The sequence below is a fragment of the Falco peregrinus genome, chromosome 21 (genome assembly GCF_023634155.1).
Source record: "Falco peregrinus isolate bFalPer1 chromosome 21, bFalPer1.pri, whole genome shotgun sequence".
Classification (NCBI taxonomy): domain Eukaryota; kingdom Metazoa; phylum Chordata; class Aves; order Falconiformes; family Falconidae; genus Falco; species Falco peregrinus.
Genome location: NC_073742.1, coordinates 2,261,601 through 2,280,625, shown reverse-complemented (window position 1 = coordinate 2,280,625; position 19,025 = coordinate 2,261,601). Strand labels below are relative to the sequence as shown.

Below are 19,025 nucleotides of genomic sequence, written 5' to 3'. Positions count from 1 at the left end.
GTGTTTATTTACCAGCTCCCTTCATGCCTGGCTGATCTCCATCCCTTGGTGGCAGATGTGAGAGGAAATGAGGACCGTCAAGACGGAAGCCTGAAAAAATTTTAAAAAATAAATTGGGGGGTAAGAGGGGGTGGGGGGTGGAAACATGGTAAAGGCTTCTTCCTCTTCCTTGCTGCAGCGTGGGGGGTGTGTGCCGTGCAACAGGGCTTTTGTTCACGGATAAACCGTATGGGCTTTCTCCGGGACCCTTGGTTTTCTGGAAGTGATGAAGATCCCTGTCCCAGACCCTGAGGCTTGGATCAAGGTACAGTGGTAGCTTGCTCGATTCCCAGCGTGCAGTCCACCGACTGGGCTGGTAATGAGTAGATTTCTGTAACTCCTCTCCCAGAGGCATGCCATCGAGGAGAGGCAGGACCAAAAGCATTACGTCTAAATATGTGTGTGCAGGACATGGCTGCTGTTGGCTTCTGCTCTCTCCAGAGGCCAGTTTTTTATAGCACTTGCTTTGTTTTGCACTTATTTAGGATGACCCAGGCTCCTGCCTGTGCTTATCAAAAATGCCTCAGGGCTCCTGAACCAGCAGACATCTCCTGTCAGTGTTTTTCCCCATTATAACCATGTTGTCTTTATGGCTGCTCCCATTGCAGGGGACCCCCCTGCATGTTCCCTGCTCCCCACATCTCCAGGTGGTCCTGGCACTGTCCTGAGCACGTAAGGTGCTCTCAGCTGGCAAAAAGATGAGCTGCACTGGAGGCTGAGCATGCACAAGGGGTACGTGCATGGGGGCATCGTCCTGGGGAGCCACCTGCACGCCAGCCAAAAGCTGGAGAACCTGGTGGAGCTGGGACTGGAGGGCTGGAGGCCCCTGACGGTGGAGCTGGAGGGGATGTGCCCTGCAGGTGGGGTGGCCTTGGGGTGTTCCTGCATGTGGGGAGGGCTGTGATGGGCCCGAATTCCCATGTATCCCTGCATCAAGGGCACGTTGGGTTTGCAGGATGGTGGGGATGGGGTCTGGGATGGCTTCTGCACTGCTGTGGGTCCCACCGTGTGGGACCAGGCACTGAGTCTGTTGTGCTTCCCTTCTCCAGGACATCAGGAGCACCATGAGTGAGTACGTCCCATCCTGGGCACCCTTACTGTGGGATGCCATGGGTGGGCTCCCGGGGAGGTCTTAAAGGGACCCCAAGGTGGGCAGAGGCAGGGTGGTAGGCACCGCGCTGTGGGGATGGGCGAGGGGGGTTTGGGGAAGGTGGGATCTGCTGCGTGGGGGTGGTGTGACAACCACCCATCGTGGTGCCCTGGAGTGTTGCACCCCACCATTGGCAGAGCTCAAAATGAGTTCCCCTAAAATCCTCTGGAGCCAGAAGAATGAACGTGGGGGGAGCAAAGAGGGGAAGGCCCCAGCACACCGGTGCCTCTCTGGTACTGGGAAAGCCCCCAAACTAGCATACAGTACTCCCTCCAGATGTCAGCCTCCCCCCTCCACACACAGGCCTCTGCAGATGTGGCACCACCCCGTGCTGCAGCTGTGCTCCCTGTGGAGCCCAAAAAAGCATCTGGCAGCGGTGGGATTCGAACCCACGCCCCCGAAGAGACTGGAGCCTTAATCCAGCGCCTTAGGACCGCTCGGCCACACTACCCTGCTGGAAAAAGTTCAACTCATTACATGAAACAGGAAGACAAAAATTGGTGAATCCCACAAAATTCTTAGGGGGTTGTGAGATGGGAATGAGTTCTCAGCCCTTTCCTGCCACCCTGGGGGTCACGCTATCCTTGGGTTCATTATGGAAATAATACGAAAAGAAATCGGGAATTCTGCAAAATTCGTAATGGGGGGTTTTAAAGCGAGTTGGGAAATGGGGTCTCAGCCCTGTCCTGCCACCCTGGGGGGTCCCGCTCAGCTCCTTGTCCCTTTGGAAGCCAAAGGACAGAGCTCTGGCTAGGTAACACGAACAAGGGAGCTTGGGGACAGTTCCCAGATGCCCAGAACCTCCTGGTTTTGGTCTTGTCCCCAGTTTTCTGCCCAGCTTCACTGCTGCAACTTACACAAACCCTGGCAGCCTTTTTTTTTTGTTGTTGTTTTTTTTTTTTTTTTAATCAATAAAAACTCTGGCATTTCCAAAGAAAGGATAGTGGATGTTTGTAGAAAATTTATCCCAAACACCCATGGGTTGGGTTTTTTTTTTTTCCTCAAATACAGGTGAATCAAAATTCCATTGACACTCCCAGGGGGAAAAAGCCATTATTTTCTGCAGTGGTCCAGCTGTCATCCTTTTTGGGGATATACAATTGCTCTAACCCTCAAATTCCCCCAACGATGGACTTGGATTTGGATTTGGATTTGCAGGTGGGGACAGGCAGCTGGCTGCCCTCATCCCCACTCCATGGCTAGGCAGACCATGGGGGGCTCAGCATCGCTCCCTCCCTGGGTCAAGCCAAGGATGAAGAAGGATCACAGGATGCCAGCGGAGGCCCCACTGTTGGTGTAGAGGTGGGTCTGGTCGGTGGCATTGCAGAAGTTCATTTATCCACCTTTGCAATCCAGGTAGATCTCCACTCGTTCTCATACAGGAGGAAGCTGGGATAAACAGAGGCTGGGTCCAAGGTCAAGTCCACTGGAAGGAAGAGAAGGTGGTCACAGTTAGGGTATATTGATGCTATGTGATGCCCAGCACCATGTGCCACGCTCGTCCAAAATCCTGCGAGACAACACGAAACTACCTTGATGGGGACATCCGCACAAATGGTTGTGCATCTGCAACCCTTACCTGGTCCAGATGAGTGGAAGCACATCTGGAGCACCATACAGGTGAAAGCACATCTGGAGCTTCGCAGGATACATCTAGAGCACAATGTCATGCCACATCTGGAGTGACCTGGGTTGAGGTGACATCTTGGATGTTGCGTGTTGCCATATCTGGAGTGTGTGGAGGGGTGAGGCCACATCTGGAGAGCTCTGACCACTTCTGGGCAGCCCAGTACCAGACCAGCACTGGCATGCTGAATCCCGGTGGAATGTTGGACCCAGCCACTCTTCCCACTGACATCCAGGGGAAGGATCCAAAAAAAAAACAAACCCAGATCCATCTCTTGCCTCTGCCCCAGTCTTCCTCACTTCCTCCATGTTCTTCTGGCTCCAGAGGATTTTAGGGGAACTCATTTTGAGCTCTGCCAATGGTGGGGTTGCAACACTCCAGGGCACCACGATGGGTGGTTGTCACACCACCCCACGCAGCAGATCCCACCTTCCCCAAACCCCCCCTCGCCCAATCCCCACAGCGCGGTGCCTACCACCCTGCCTCTGCCCACCTTGGGGTCCCTTTAAGACCTCCCCGGGAGCCCACCCATGGCATCCCACAGTAAGGGTGCCCAGGATGGGACGTACTCACTCATGGTGCTCCTGATGTCCTGGAGAAGGGAAGCACAACAGACTCAGTGGCCTGGTCCCCACACGGTGGGACCCACAGCAGTGCAGAAGCCATCCCAGACCCCATCCCCACCATCCTGCAAACCCAACGTGCCCTTGATGCAGGGATACATGGGAATTCGGGCCCATCACAGCCCTCCCCACATGCAGGAACACCCCAAGGCCACCCCACCTGCAGGCACATCCCCTCCAGCTCCACTGTCAGGGGCCTCCAGCCCTCCAGTCCCAGCTCCACCAGGTTCTCCAGCTTTTGGCTGGCGTGCAGGTGGCTCCCCAGGACGATGCCCCCATGCACGTACCCCTTGTGCATGCTCAGCCTCCAGTGCAGCTCATCTTTTTGCCAGCTGAGAGCATCTTACGTGCTCAGGACAGTGCCAGGACCACCTGGAGATGTGGGGAGCAGGGAACATGCAGGGGGGTCCCTCACCCCTGCCTCCAGTTTCCCAACTGAGCAGTCAAATTATGGTCCTGCACTCCCTGAAACCCAGTTCCACTTTAATGTACCTCATTTGAAAGCAGGTACCCACAAACAACGTGTCACAGCCAGGCCAAATTCACATTGTGGTGTATTTTGAAGGTGGCAGTAGAAAAGTCAGGTGAGAGACAGTGAGCACAAGGGGGAAATTGGGGAAGAAACTGTGTTTTTGGAAAATGCTCTATCCGACAAAAGCAATGATCCAAACAGACCAAACCTTCTGGGTATGGCGACCCCTCGCTTTCAGGGTGGGGCCTTTTCTTAACATATTTAAATGTCTTTGAAGGTGGGAGGCCAAAAAGAGGCTTTTTAGCCTTTATAGGAGGACCCTAGATTTCTACTCCAGCAGGTTCCTAATGTGTGAGCCATGTCAAGTGGTCCCTAAACCCCAGGCTCCATACCATCAGGCATCTACGTCCCTGCAGCCAGCCCAGGGGTTGGGGACTGAGCAGCCCAGCGCTGTGCCTCAACCCACTGCTGCATGCCTGGTCCAGAGAACACCCACTGCCACTAAACGTGTGTGGAAGAAGGGTGTGAAAATTATGCTGAAATGCATTTCTGGGATGGATGAGCTGTGGGAAGGGGTATACACCCGTCCATCCATCCATCGCTGAGGTGGGCACCCCTAAGGCTCCTTGAAGAGATTGGGAAAAACAAGTCATTGATTCGGACTCACCAGCAGCTCCTTGCGGAGATGCGTCTGCAGATGCTTCATGAGGGAAGAGCTGGACACGAAGCACTTGGTGCATTTGGTGCATTTATAAGGTTTCTCTCCGGTGTGGATCCTTTGGTGGATGATGAGGGTGGACCTGGCCCGAAAGCTCTTCTCACAGTAAGAACAGTGGTAGGGTTTCTCACCCGTATGAATACGCTGGTGCCTACGGAGTGTGGTGTTCTCTCGAAAAGCTTTCCCACAGTCGGAGCAGACATAGGGCCTAGGTCCTACATGGCTCTTCTGATGGAGGAGGAGGGGCCGACTGGACAGTGAAGCTGATCCCACAGTCAGAGCACTGGTAGGGTTTCTTTTACCAAGTGTTTTTCCTCCGGTGTTGTTTTAGAGCTGAGCTTTCAAAGAAGGCTTCACCACAGTCGGAGCACACATAGCCAGGCTTGTTGTCCCTGTGGGGTACTGAGATGGGGCTATGAAGACTGAGTGTTTGGGGAAGGTTTCCCCACACTCAGGACACTTATAGATCCTCTCCTCTGTATGAGTCTTGCGATGCTTGTTGAGGGGATTTGTTGGCCATGAAGCTTTTCCCACAGTCGGGGGCATTCATAGGGGTCTCTCCCCAGTGTGTATCCTCTGGTGGATGATGAGAGTGGACTTGGAATTGAGTTTCTTCCCAGCAGTCTGGACAGATGAAGACTGCATCTTCTGTGTGTATCTTGCGATGCTTGTTGAGGGATTTGTTGGCCATGAAGGTTTTCCCACAGTCAGGGCACTTGTAGGGTCTCTCCCCGGTGTGTATCCTCCGGTGGATGATAAGAGTTGAGTTGGAAGTGAGATTTTTCCCACAGTCAGAGCACCGGTGCAGCCCATTCTCCAGGTGGAGCTTGCGATGTTTTCCAAGAGACTTGGCAGAAACAAAGTGTTTCTCGCAGCTGGGGCATTTGTAGGGTTTCTCCTGGCAGGGGGTCTTCTGATGGTCCTTTAGTGTGGAGCTGCACGTGAAACTTCTCCTGCAGTTGGAGCAGGTGAAAGGTTTCTCCCCCACATGGACCCTTTTGATGCCGGCTGAGGGACGAACTACGGCTGAAGTTCTTCCCACACTTGCTGCAAGCGTGCTTGTGGTGCCCCAGCTGTCTTCCTGAGGGGCTCTTGGTGTTGGGTTTTCTCTCATTGTGGCTGGAAGAAGCAGATCTCCTTCGCGAGTTGCTCTTGTGGTACTTGTAGCCCAGGGAGATGTCACCTTTGGGTTTCCTCACCAAGCCACCCTGCAGCTCTTTGTCTTCCTCCTGGGAACTCTCCTCTGTCTCACTAGTCCATCCATTGGCTGCCAAGGGAAAAAAAAAAAAACAACAAACCCAAACAACCCAAAAATGAAAGGGAATCCACCTCTGCCTCCACCCTGAATGTGCTGGGGAGGGAGCATGAGGAGGGCTGGAGAGAAGGACCCAAAAAAGTGACTGATTTCATCCCTCAGTCCTACCTGGATCCACAAGAAACAGCACCCTCCTGCCAGGAGAAGCGTTTTGTTACCTCTGGCTGCTGATGCCCAAATGTGTCCTTGCAGCCCTGAACCACCCTCCTCCCAGTCACACCAGTTTGCAGTAGCACCTTGCTTGGTGGAGGCAAGGAGCTATGACTGGCATCTCCATTTTGGGGTGTAAAACAAGTCCCTTACCTGAGTGAGAGAAGTTGGAGCCAGAGGAGCTCCCAGAGTCTTGGCAGCTTCTCCACCATTTCTTTCTCCTTGTCTGTAACCTCAAGAGGGGTCTCACCAGTTGTTCCTCCTCCTCTGAGCTCTGTATGTCGGGGATCCAAGCCTCCTCCTCTTGCTTCAGCTGAGCGAGCAGGTCAGGCTTATTATACATGGGGAAGCCTGCTCAGGTAGACAGTGTTGGATTACTGGGTAGATAATGACCAGTCTGTGATGCTTCATCACAGGAGACAGAGGTGTGACCTCAAAACTCATCCCTCTTCAAAAAGAGAAAGAAAATCCAGGTGCTCAGGTCTCCTGAGGAGGGAAGTCCTAGCAGGGTTTCCTGAGGGTATCTACAGGAGCTTTCCAGGTGATGGAGAAGTCATCCCAGGCAATAAGTGGCTTGAACCAGAGAGGAATCAGCCCCAAGACCACTTTGAGAAGACAGAAAAGCCCAGTGAGATGAGGAGCATTTGAGAAAGGCAGAGATTGTCCATCTGGAAAGACTCGGGGAATATGGAGCAGGAGGAAAAAAAGGAAGGCTGGAAAAACTGAGAAGTAAAACCACACATGCCAACTGTACAGCTTGGATGTGTCTGGCCCAAGTGACCTGCTCCCTGATTTTACTTTCAGAAAAATCTTAGTTCGGGGCACAGTGCACAAGCCATGCTCTCAAATTAAGGGGTTGCAACCTGGTAAATCAGACACTTGGGTCCATTGGAACATCTACTCCAAGAGCAGGATGTTGGAGAAGGAGCATGTGAAGGAGGAGATTATGCTCAAGGACCGAGGCTGCGTGTCAAAGCACGACTTTTATTAGTGCCCTTCAAGGCTGAATCGTTGGCATTAATTATTTCTTAGATGGAGTGGTGCAGCATGCCCGAGGATGGCATGGTCTTCTCACAGGCATCCTCTAGGAAATCAGCACTAACCTGAAAGGTTAAGCTGAAAAGGTTTAAATACTGGTGCTACCCAGACCCAGAATTAAATCAGATTAGAAAAGAGCAAGAAGGACCATTAAAAAAATGGGAAACCTGTGGTACAGTGAGATTAAGTTGATATAAATTCATCTTATGATCAAGCCACTCAAAGTTGTATGAACCAGACCCCCCAAAGCATTCCCCCCCCACCGAAGCACCCTAAAAACTCAACTGGAGAGTCAACGTTCCATCTTGCCTGCTCCCCTCCTGGATCCACAACTCACCATCTCAGGGCTGGAGGAGACCTGGGTAGTTCTCCATCCCCGTGGATGTCCCTTTTCAGATGGGCAGCAGCCATCAGGAGAGGGCACTGTGAGCCTGAAGGAGCTGCCGAGCCCCACCTCCCAGCCAGACATCCCTCTATCAAGTTGCCTCCTGTATTTTAACTAATTACTGGCAGTTTTACTCGTGGCGTAGGTGGGAGAAGAGCATCCATCTGCCCAGGCTGGGATGCTTGGAGCACCTCAGTGGGTGTCTTGAGGGACGTGGGTGTTGAGGAGAGTACCCCGTGATCTCGTTCATCTCCTGTTGAGGATGAAGACAAGGCTTGGGCATTTAAACTAAGTTCTCAGCTAAATTTCTTGGACAGTATTAATTAAAACCACCTAATTATAGAGCATCAAAGCACTGAAAAAGTCAAGAAAGCTCCATGAGTTGCCTCCCAGGGCAGAACAAGGAAAACCTGACAGGATTTAAGGTTGGTCCCACCACTCCCATGACCACTAGCATTACCTTCCCTTTCACTGGTGTTCATATACATCATATCCTGGGGAAAAATTACATTTATCCCAGGAACTGAGGTGGGAAGAGCAAACACAAGCAATTATCTTGGGCATGTGAAGTGGCATGAAACCTGGAAGCCCACCATGACTCTCTGATAGAGACACACGACCTCTGAAACATGAGAAATGAGGAGAAAAAGATTAGTTTCTTTTAAAAGGAGTCTTGTTGGTTGAAAGCAGGAGCTCCTGGAAAAGGCACGCAGGGAACGCCAGTGCTGGGAGAGGGGCTGGAGGGGTCCTCCTGCCCCACGGCCCATGAAGAGCTACGGGGCAGACCACCATGATGTCCCAGAAACTATGGGTGGGGGATGACGTCCTTACCTGCTGGGAGGGCAGGGGGTTGGTTGGAGAATGGCCACGGCTTCCCAGTGGTGGTGACAGTCACCTCCTGGAGAGCCTCGGGCACCTGGGAGGGTTGTGTGTGTTTGTGTGAAAGGAATTAAATGGGCAACAAAGCAGCTACGTTTTAAAAACCAAAAATCTAAAATAAAGTAAGAACCAAAATTTTAAAAAAAGACCCCAAACCCCAAAATATAAAAGAACCCAAATTAAAAAAAAACCCAAACACAAAGAACCAAAATAAGAAAATCACAGAGAAACAAAGAATCACAAAGTAAAAATGAAGAATTAAAGATCAAAAAAACAGTAAGAACTAAATATTTTTTTAAAAAAACCGAAGAACTAAAATAAAAAAAATCAAGTAGGAACTAAAGAAAGCAAGGTAAGAAAGAAAATCTTACAAAAGAAATAAAAATTTAGAAAGAAATAAAAAGTAAGAGATAACATAAAAACCAAAGAAATAAAATAAAAAACCCCAAAAGAAACACATAACCCCCCCAAAGAAATACAATCTTTAAAACCACAGACATAAAAAGTAAGAAATAAACTAAAAAAGACATAAAAATAAAGTAATAAAATAAAAAACTCATTAAAAAACAAAGAAATTAGGAAGAACAAAGAAATAAACAGAAAACACAGACACAAACCCCCATACAAATAAGCCAAATAAATAAAATTTTAAAAACTAATGTAAGAAATTAAAAACTAAAAACCAAAGTAAGAAATAAAATTTTAAAAAACACAAAGTAAGCCATTAAACTCAAACAAAGCAAGAAAAAATTTCAAAAAGCAAAGTGAGAAATAAATTCTACAAAACTACTTTAAAAAAGCAGTGGAAGGTGAGCAGCCCCCGCCCCGTGCGAGATCCCAGCCCTCTGGGCCGGCTCCAGCGCGGCCATGGCCGGTGCCCCGCGGAGATCCCTGGCCCTGCGCATCCCCGGCGGTACCTGCGCGCCCGCCGCTGCCTCCCGCGGGCGGGGAGGGTCGGCCCGAGCCAACCCCGGCACCGCGGGGTGGGCGGGGATGGAGTCGGCCCGCGCCCCCCCGGCACCCCTTTTAGGGAGAAAAACGCCTTTTCCACCTATTCCCCGCTTTTGTCCTTTTGGCCCTTTTTTTCCTTCCCCCCCCCCTTTATCCTTTTCTCCCTTTTTTGGCTCCTCTTTCTAACTTTTTTTTCGCTTTTTTCCACCTTTTTGCTCCTCTTTTACCTTTTTTCCTTTTTCTTTTCCTTCCCCCCCCCCCCCGCTCTTTTTCCTGTGTTTTTCCTTTTTTCCCTTTCTCCCCTTTTTCTCTTTTAACTTTCTCTTTTTTTAATTCTTCCTTTTCCCCTTTTATCTTTTTTTCCTGTTTCCTTCCCCCTTTTTCTTTTTTCCCTTTCTCCCCCTTTTTTCCCTACTTTTTTCCTTTTTTTTTTCTCCTCTCCCTTTTTTCTTCTTTTGTAACTGCAGCGCCTGAAGTTTCTCTTCAGAAATAAGAAATCTGGGGCTAAGAAACCCAATTCGAGCCCAAAATCCACCCGTGGCCAAGGAGGGAAGAAATAAAAATTGAGAAAATATTATTTTGCAGCTAAAAAAAAAAAAAGTGTCAGCCTGGGGATAGATTGCAGTTATTTTAAATCTAAAATGGGGTTTTGTTCCCACACTTCTGTTCTGACAATGAAAATATCCAAAGAAAAGAAAAGAAATTGAAAACAAAATAATCTGTTTCTCAAGCAATTTTTTCATGTCCCTGTGGGATACTCAGTGCAGGATCCAAAGAAATTGTGGAGGAAAAAACCAAAATTTTGGGTTTACAGCGAATTTTTATTTCACCTGGGATTCGCAGTGCAGGATGGGATGTGATGCAGCTCCAAGCAGCAAAAACTCCCTAAAGAAATTACCAAAGGAAATTTATTTATTCCATGCAAGAAAAAAAAAAAATCTTTAAAAAATGTGTAACTGTTCTGCTCCAAATCTTTTCTCCAAGAAAATAAATGCACATTGCTGAAAGTTGGTTGAAAAAAATGAAATTTAGGTCTGCAGAGGGAGATTTTAAATTGCATTGTGGAGTTAAAGGGTTATTTGGGATCTTCCTTCACCCGCCCGCCCCCGCCCCCCCCCCCCCCCCCCCTTTTTTAACACCTTCTTCAGCAGGGCCTACCCTTTTTTTCCCTGAAAAAAGAAAGAAAATCCCCGACAAATGTTTGTCATCGGGAAATGCGGTAATTTCTTTATCCCCTTTGATGAATGGGAGCTGTGGTTTCCCCCCCAGCTCCATTTCCTCCCCCACCACCTGAAAAAAAAAAAAGGGGCCGATCTTTAGATTTTCACTCAAATTTAGGAACAAAACATCCCCATGCACTTCCAACAATGAAGAAAACAGCTTAGAAAAAATATATTTCTCGAGACATGTATGTTCCTTAGATAGAGGCTTAATCAGACATGTATGTTCCTTAGAGGCTTAATCAGACCTCATCCACCTCAAACTGCATAAAAGTATTGCAGCCGCAGAAAGACTAACAAATAATAATATGACACTATAAGAATCCAATAATGTAATAATAAATATTAATATATCATACAAGCATAATTGAAATATAAGGATATAATTAATTATAAAACCTAAGATTCTAATACAATAATAAAAGTAATATTAAATATGTAATATATAAACTTAAGTATATAACAAAATAATAAATAACTTTTCATCATCCTACATTCATGTCAATAAATTCTTTATTCACCATATGAGAAGCTTTTCCATTATTTACCCCAAAATCAAATTAGAAAAGAACACCTCTGTTTAATTTTCAAAGCCCACCCTTTACTAATTGAATAAATTTATTTACCCAAATAAAGTGGTTTGGATTCGTTGCCCATGGTCCAGATTGGTTTCTCCTCATCCTTTTCCAGCTGTAACTATTTATGGAACATTTCTCCCCCATCCAGACCTTAGATCATTATGGCATCACGACTGCACTCATTATATGTCTTTAGGTTGGCCTCCTGGATCAAAAAGAGTCCACAAAGGACCGTCTAACCACCAAGCCATCCCTGGTGGGATGAGGGAGGAGAAAAGCCAGGAGCAGCTCTGTGTTTGAGGTGATGGAGGAGGTAAACCTGAAAGAGGAGCAAAGCAGAATAAGACTTCCCAGGACTGAAAATCAGACCCAACTCCATCCTGTCCTTCTCTGGGATGGTTTGAGGCATTATCATCTCTGTAACAGGGCTGGAGACCTTCATTTGTGGAGAACACATCCCGATAGAGACACTTCTTGCTAAAAGCATGGGAGATGGAGTCTATGCATAACCAGGTTCTCATGCGTGGGAATGTCAATCCATGCCACATTGCTCCACTCATCATCTCCTCATATCCACAGGTGGAGAGCTGATGGTGCAAGAGCCTGCCCTGGAGATGCTCATCCCTGGGGAAACAGGACCAGTCAACACGGAAATCAAAGCCACAGGGAAGAGGGGAACTGGTTTGGGAGGCTAGAGATGGGACATGATGAAGCAAGACCCTCCTCATCAGGGTGTAGGCCATGAGAGATGACCCAGGATGGGTCCGCCTAAAGGAATAAACACCCAGAGAATAGGAGTCAAAACCAAAAAGGAAATCTGAGCTCTGTAAGATGTCCCTTCTCCTGTATCTTGCTGGAAAACCTCCTCCTTTTCCCTGAGGGGAGGAAAACAAATGTATCCACCTTATCACCCCTGGTATCCAGGACCACCCTGCAGGTGCCAACTACCCTTTCTTCCCAAGATCACCCATCTGATGCATCCCTAATTCAGCCATTCAGCTGGAAAGTCTCCAGAGGCTTATTCCAGGGCCAAGGGGAGGGATCTGCACCTGCTCTTCCCCACCCCGCCTCCAGTTAAGGTAAAGTGTACAAAATCCCTCCTGGTTAGATTATTTTCCACCATCAACTACCCCAGAGCAACAAGCATCTTGATTACCTTTAAATAAGGTTAATTTAATTCCTTAAGGAGGCCCTTACAGACACTGTAACTCTTATTTAACATTATTTATCAGCATATTCATCATCATCACAAGATGCTGGGGTGAGATCTTCACCCAATGCACAAGGAAAATCCTCATAACTACATCCCTTCCCTGATGACTATTAATTAATTAGTAGTAAAGCAGCAGAGAAACCCCTCTCCCACCTACCAGAGCTGGGGTTTGACTATTTCAGGATGGGCCATGGGATGCGTTGCGTCGCACGGGGTCTCCAAACCATGATACTCCCCCATGAGATAAACCCACACTCCCATGTTCGCAGAGGCTTAATCCCCTTGCTTTGGTTGCAATTTAAGGACAAGCAGCAGGGGGGACAGGGATGTTTACCTGCATCAGGGTGAGAAGTTGCGGCTGCAGAGCATCTGCACCCCTAAAATCCCTTCCCCAGCTCCCAAAATGAACATGCCCACCCCCTAGAACAGGGTTGATGGAGCTGAATGATTTATTGGGAAGAAAACCTGGGATGATCAACCCCCTGGGATTTTTTTTTTTCTTTTTTTTTTGGCAGGTGGTGATGTCTCTGCCAAATCCCCAAAGCATCCCAGGGACCCCAACACCTCAAGAGTTGTGGGGTTGGGATCACAGGCGGTTTCTACCCCCTCTTGGTGGGGGTCATTACCCCACAGGGGGTAAATCTGCCATCCATCTGGGATATTCCTGCCCATTGTGCAAAGCAAGAGCCCCATTAACCCTCCCAGTAGTCCCTCCGGGAGGGAATGGCCTTAACCCCTTTCCTCCCAGCCAGGATGGTAGGAAAACATCATTGCAACAGCAATCAAATGTGATATCCTTCTGCTCCTCAAAAGAAAAAAAAAAAAAAGCTGCTTTTACCTCAAAATGAGTCCCAGATGCAGCCCCTACCCCAAAGACAAACCCTCCTCTCCCCAAACTAACCTTAATCTCATCCCCTTGGCACAAAAGTATTCACCTGACATGGCTGGGAAAAACAAATCTGGAGATAAACCTATAAATTTAATTACTCCCCTCCATCCATTTACCCTCTCCCATTTCCAATATATATAAAATTATTTGCCCAAATAGCTATATTTTGGCCTGTCCCCACTGCCCCTCTCCTGACATGCAGGGATTTGTCCCTCTAGTAGGAGATGGAGCCAAGAACGAACGAGCATGGAGATGGAGAGAGAAATAGGGATGGAAGGAGAAATAAATAGGGATGGAAGGAGGTTTCTAAGTCCTGAAGAGGGAAAAAAAGTCTCGATTCTTTCAATTTATAGAGGCAGCAGGTTTATTTTCCCTGCAACAGAAATCTGCACTTGACCATGAGAATCCTCTTCTGCAGCCAAGGCTGGAATGGGATTTAACACAACTTGGGAATCAAGTTTGAAAGCTGATGGAATATTCTGTTTTATTATTTATCCCTCCTAAGCGCATTCTTTTCAGCAATTAACTAGGCAGAAAAAAAGCATTCCCTAAAATAACTTCAAAAGACTTAATCATCTACTTCAGACCTTTATTATAAAGTGAAATTACATTTTCTCAGGCAGCAATAATATGAAAGATTTTACAATTTATCTTTACACGATGGCTTCACAGCTATTGAAACGTTTTTATGTGTTATTAAAAGCTTTTCCTACATACTTAGATTTCATCTTCCTGTTGAGGAGGATGGGGTTAACAGAGATGAGAAGGATATTTCCATAAGAATTGAGGATCCTCAACAGTAACTGCAGGCCTGCAGGTGGGTTCCAGCACATCCATTTGAAATACGAAATACTTGAGTTAAAAGGTAAAAAAAAAACCAAAACCACAAACCAGTTTCCTTCCACAAAGTGGGGGATACCTGCCTGAGCCCCAAACCTGCCCTGCTCATGGTTGGCAGCCAAGGAAATACCTGGGCTCTAGAAAAGAAAGCGAGACTCCTCAACTGAGAGGCAGAAGAACCTGTGCTCCCCCCTTTGGATTAGACCATTTCCCCCTGATTTTACACCAAAACATAGGTCTGATGCACAGGTGCAGGGTGAGACTCTCAGGTTCTTGCGCTTAAATCTTCAAATACCTCGCTTGTGGTGGCTTTGCTTCTGGGGTTTATTGTCCAGGAGACAAATTTATTTCCATCAGGCTGGAGAAAAAAAAAAAATATCTCTATTTTGCCTGGGTTTAGCAATTATTTTTTTTCTGGGATTCCCTAGGGGTCTGGCTGCCTCCTGTCAGCAGGACATGGATGGGAGATGTGACCAGCAAAGGGTGTTTTGGGGATGGAGGCACCAAAGATGATTTACCCCAAGTGGGATCCCTCAGGGACGCTGCACGCCCGGGGCGGGGGTGATGCTCTCCTGGGGGATTATACACCCAAAAATGGATCAAGACACCCAGCCGTGGGCTGCATCCTCAGTGGGCTCGCTGCGCCCGTGGGAGATGCTCCACTCTGGCTGTGGGATGCTCCCCCGGGGATGCTGCACGCCCGGGGGTGATGCTCCTCTGGGGATGCTGCACGCCCGGGGGTGATGCTCCCCGAGGGATGCTGCACGCCCGGGGAGGGGGTGATGCTCTCCCGGGGGATGATGTTCTCCCGGGGCTGATGCTCCCCCAGGGATGACGCTTTCCTGGGGGACGATGCCCCTCCGGGGATGCAGGGATGCAGCTCGCCCGGAGGCTGCTGCTGCTCTGCTCGGGGTGGGGGGATGCTGCTACTGCTCCCCCCGCATCCCGCCTACCTTCGTTCCGGGGGTGGAGGGCAGAGCGAGGAAGGGGGGATGCTCCAACCTTCCCCTCTTCAGCTGGAGACCCCCCCGCTCGGCCCCGGCCCCCGCCGCGGCTCGGGGCCGGTTGCAGCCCGGCTGCCTGTGCGGAGACACAGGAAGGGGCTGGGACAAGTGCCGGCGGTGGGAGGGGGTGGCGGTGGCAGCGCTGGGGACCCCCCCGGGCTGCGCAGGGCGGTGAGGACCGGCCCGTGGGCTCGGGGCTGGGGCGGGGGGCGCCCAGCACCCGGGGTCCGCATGCCCCCTAGCGCGGCAGGGGGTGTGGTGGTGGTGGTGAATGCGCAGCCCCCCCACCTGGCGTGGAAAAATCCTTTTACCCCTTTTTTTTGGGGGGTGGGCGCAAAGCTGAAGGCACCTTAGAAGCAAGCGCTAAGGTGGAGCGGGTGGGTTGTTGGGGGGTGGGTTGTGTGCAGGCAGCGGGGGTCGGGCAGCAGCATGGGCAGGGAAATGTGAAACGGTGGGAAGGTCCCTTCTGCCCAGTGGTCTCTAGAGCCAGGGTTTTCCTTAGGGATGTGCCCTCTCCCCCCCCATAGGGGTAGGCCTTCCATCATTGCGGTTCCATCCATCCCATGGTGGCATCCGCCTCACGATGGGGCAGGTTGGATAAGAGCTCTTCTTTATCCCCGGCGTGTGTTGGGTGTTGAAGAGTGGCTGTGACGGTACTGATGACCCTCCTCCCCCGCCCCACATTGTCCCCACAGGTATGGGGTGGGCAAGCAAGGAGAAGGAGGACCCCGAGAAGGTCCAGGTGAAGGTGGAGCAAGACACAGGGGCAGCGGATGATGACGATGAGGAGGCAACACGAGACAAAGGCTGCCAGAACTGGAGGCTGGAAGGACACAGAGCTGGGGAGCACTGGGGAGAAGCCACCAGCCATGGAAATCTCGATGATCTGAGTGAGAGTGAGTCCCAGCCGAAACCGAAATCCAAGAGGAAGCCCCACAAGTGCGAGGAATGTGGCCGGATTTTCAACTGGAGGAACCACCTCATCCGCCACCAACGCCTGCACACGGGTGAGAGGCCCTACAAGTGTTCCATCTGTGGGAAGGGCTTCAACGATGGCTCACCATTGCTCATCCACGAGATGCTCCATCGGGGTGAGAAGCCCTACAAGTGTTTGGATTGCGGGAAGAGCTTCAGCCAAAGTTCCCACCTCATCTCCCACCAAGTGGTCCACACCAATGAGAAACCCTATGTCTGTCCTGACTGCGGGAAGAGCTTCGCCCGGCAGCAATATCTCCTCATGCATCGCCGGGTCCATACGGGTGAGAGACCCTATGAGTGCCGGGATTGTGGGAAAAGCTTCCGGAAGAGCTCTGACCTGGTCAGACACAAGACAGTCCATACAGGCGAGAAGCCCTTCAAGTGTCCCATCTGTGGGAAGGGTTTCACCCAAAACTTCCGCTGTAATGCCCATAAAAAGGCTCACAGCAAGGAGGTCAGCCAGCCAACACCTCCATCCCAGGACACCCAGCAGAGCAGCTGTGGGACCACAGCCCCACCAGGTAACCTTGACTTACTCTAGGTCCTTGCTCCATCCCCTGGTTTGGGTCCATCCATGAAAACATCCATGGGTTGTGTTGGGTTAAAGCTGTGCCGGGCATGGGGTAGGAAGGTCCTCGGGGTGTGGAGGCCCCTATTTTTCCATCTGGAGACATCCCCCACAGTTGTTCCTCCCCCCGTTTTCTGTTGGGGCTGTCACATATTGGCCCTCTTGTCTATCAGCAGGTGATGGTGGCTACCAAGAGGAGAATCCCCAGCCTGGAGACTCCTGGCAAGGAGAACCAAACAGATCCAGCTTGAGGATGGAGAAATGTGGGGGCTGTTGGGCTCTTGAGGAGGACAAAGTCCTAAAAGAGCAGTCAAGAGCAGAGTCTTGGCCCGAGGAGAGGCAGGAGCAGTGGTGTCCTCATGAGGACATCTTGGAGGACCCCAAGGAGACGGTCTGTGCCAAAGAGCGGGTGTATGAATTCCAGAAAACCTTTGATTGTAGGAACAGCCTGAGCCAATACCAGCAGCTTCATGCCCAGGAGCAGCCCCGCAAGTGCCCTGACTGTGGGAAGAGCTTCAGCAACTGCTCTGCCCTCACGTCCCACCAGCAGATTCACCAGCTGGAGAAGCCCAGTGAGCAACCCAGCACATTCATGATAAGCGCGGAGCTCTTCCACCAGGGCCCGCACAAGTCTGAGAAGTCTCACCTCTGCTCCGAGTGTGGGAAGAGCTTCACACGGAGGTTCAACCTCAAGCTCCACAAGAAGCTCCACACCGGGGAGCGACCCCACAAATGCCCTGAGTGTGGCTTGAGTTTCACGAACACCTCCCACCTGATCGTCCACCAGCGGATCCACACTGGGGAAAGACCCTATAGATGCCACGTATGTGGGAAGGGCTTCACCATGAGCTCCAAATGCCTGGAACATGAGAGGACCCACACAGGTGAAGCTCCGTACCGATGCTCTGAGTGTGGGAATTGCTACAGGACCAAGGTCTCCTTGATGTCCCACATGAAGATGCACATGGATTAGGAGGTGGGAGGGTTGGGACCTGCTGAGACCAGTGCCTGCTTGCTCCACCTGAAGACAGGCTGCAAGGTTCTGGCTGAGGTGTCCAGACGCAGAGGTGGACACCCATCTTGCTTTCCTTCCATGAGACAGGAGAAGGGCTGAAGAGAAACCTCAGAGAGTTCCACACAGAGAGAGGACATTTTTCATCTTGACCAAGGGTCTGAGCTGCTTTGCAAGGCAAAGAGCATGTCTTCATCGATGTGGTCCTCACTGCCATGGCCATGCTGTCCCCATCCCGCCCCAGGATGCCAGTCCTCCCACAGAAGCCATGGCCACCCAACGAGGATGTTGCAGAAGAATCACATTCACTGGCACATCTTCCTCACCTTTCTTTGGGGCATTTCTAGGCCAAAAAAAAAAAGGCAGATTTGAGTAACATTCTCCTCTTCCCATCCTCTGACTGAGACAAAACCTCACAGGTACGGCTAATTCTGGAAATCCTGGGCACTGGGGGCAATTTTCCTCTTGCTCCCCGGCAGAAGCCAGGTCCCACGCCCTCAACAGTGCTCAGAGGGGAAGGCTCACTGTTTTTTTTTTCTTTCCTTCTTTTTCCTTGATCATTTTACATGTTTTTTACATTTAATAAAAATCACCAAGAGCATCCATGGGTGTTGGCATGGCTCCTGTGCCCGGAGGGAGTTGAAGCTCTCCAAGTCCTGCTGGGAAGTGGGATAGGGATGGGATAAGGATGAGGATTAGGATGGAATGAGGATGGGATGGAGATTGGGATGATGATGATGAGCAGGATAGGATGAGGATTGGGATGGGATGAGGAGGGGAATTTCTTGGGTGGAAAAACCTGAGAACTTTTTTTTTTTTTTTTTTTTTTTTTTTTGTCCAGCCCCAGGTTCCTGCCATATCTTTGTCCAGCTTCTTTGCCTCCTAATTTCCTCCCATGCCCCTTCCAGCCCCACCTGTGCCCCCTCTTACCCTTGTCCAGCACCAGTCTTGGCAGCAACACAGGTGACCTTGGGGTGCCCCCCCCCTCAACCACCCAGTTCTGGCTGAACTTCTGTCCTGGGGTCAGGGGTCACAGTCAGGGGGGTCTGGCTGAATGTCTGTCCTGAGCTCAGGGGCCATGGTCAGGGTGGTCTGGCCCTGGGGATCCCTCCCTGGCACTTCCCTGTGTCTGAGACCACTCTTGTGTCCGGACACCCACTCCCCACCTGAGACCCACCCACCCCCGGGACCCCCTTTTTCCAGGAGCCCTGCCACACCCACACCCCTCCCGCCAGTGCCCCTCCATGTTGGGGACCCCCAGCAGGACCCCCGTGTTACTGGGATTTGCCCATGTCCAAGACCCCCCGGTGTCCGAGACCCCCTGCCTCCATCTAAGGACCCCTCACTTGCTGGGACCCTCTGTACCTCTCCATCGC

The 19,025-nt window shown here is 50.4% G+C and overlaps 1 protein-coding gene, 1 long non-coding RNA gene, 1 other non-coding gene and 1 pseudogene across 9 annotated transcripts; 1 reads left to right on the top strand and 3 right to left on the bottom strand.

Annotated features, from left to right (window-relative positions):
- Positions 1-142: 142 nt before the first annotated feature.
- On the top strand, positions 143-18,250 carry LOC101912267 (zinc finger and SCAN domain-containing protein 2-like). 6 transcript variants are annotated; one of them, XR_008745030.1, is made up of 3 exons: positions 143-304; positions 11,725-12,224; positions 12,874-15,029. XR_008745030.1 is itself a non-coding variant. In XM_055792502.1 (3 exons), exons 2-3 carry the CDS (start codon positions 15,789-15,791, stop codon positions 17,608-17,610), a joined length of 1,602 nt encoding a protein of 533 aa, XP_055648477.1. In that variant the 5' UTR covers positions 181-304; positions 15,787-15,788; the 3' UTR covers positions 17,611-18,250. The 6 variants fall into 6 exon arrangements, 4 of the variants coding, with proteins under 4 accessions (XP_055648477.1, XP_055648478.1, XP_055648476.1 ...); XR_008745031.1 differs by having other exon boundaries at positions 145-304; positions 11,725-11,971; positions 12,070-15,029; XM_055792502.1 differs by lacking the exons at positions 11,725-12,224; positions 12,874-15,029 and adding exons at positions 15,787-16,590; positions 16,811-18,250 and having other exon boundaries at positions 181-304.
- Positions 1,558-1,640, bottom strand: TRNAL-AAG (transfer RNA leucine (anticodon AAG)). The gene has a single exon. It is a non-coding gene; the product is annotated as a tRNA-Leu (tRNA).
- LOC114011243 (zinc finger protein 501-like) lies at positions 3,496-10,452 on the bottom strand (annotated as a pseudogene).
- On the bottom strand, positions 11,058-15,188 carry LOC114011233 (uncharacterized). Of its 2 annotated transcripts, XR_008745035.1 has the most exons (3): positions 15,041-15,186; positions 11,582-11,769; positions 11,058-11,464 (listed from the first exon to the last, which is right to left on the bottom strand). It is a non-coding gene; the product is annotated as an uncharacterized LOC114011233 (long non-coding RNA). The 2 variants fall into 2 exon arrangements; XR_003553091.2 differs by having other exon boundaries at positions 11,058-11,769; positions 15,041-15,188.
- Positions 18,251-19,025: the final 775 nt, after the last annotated feature.

Excerpts from the sequence above, each read along its gene's own strand:
- LOC101912267 (XM_055792502.1), top strand. The coding sequence starts at position 15,789 with ATGGGGTGGGCAAGCAAGGAGAAGGAGGACCCCGAGAAGGTCCAGGTG. Across the intron at positions 16,591-16,810 it reads TGGGACCACAGCCCCACCAG|CAGGTGATGGTGGCTACCAA; the intron begins GTAACCTTGACT and ends CTTGTCTATCAG.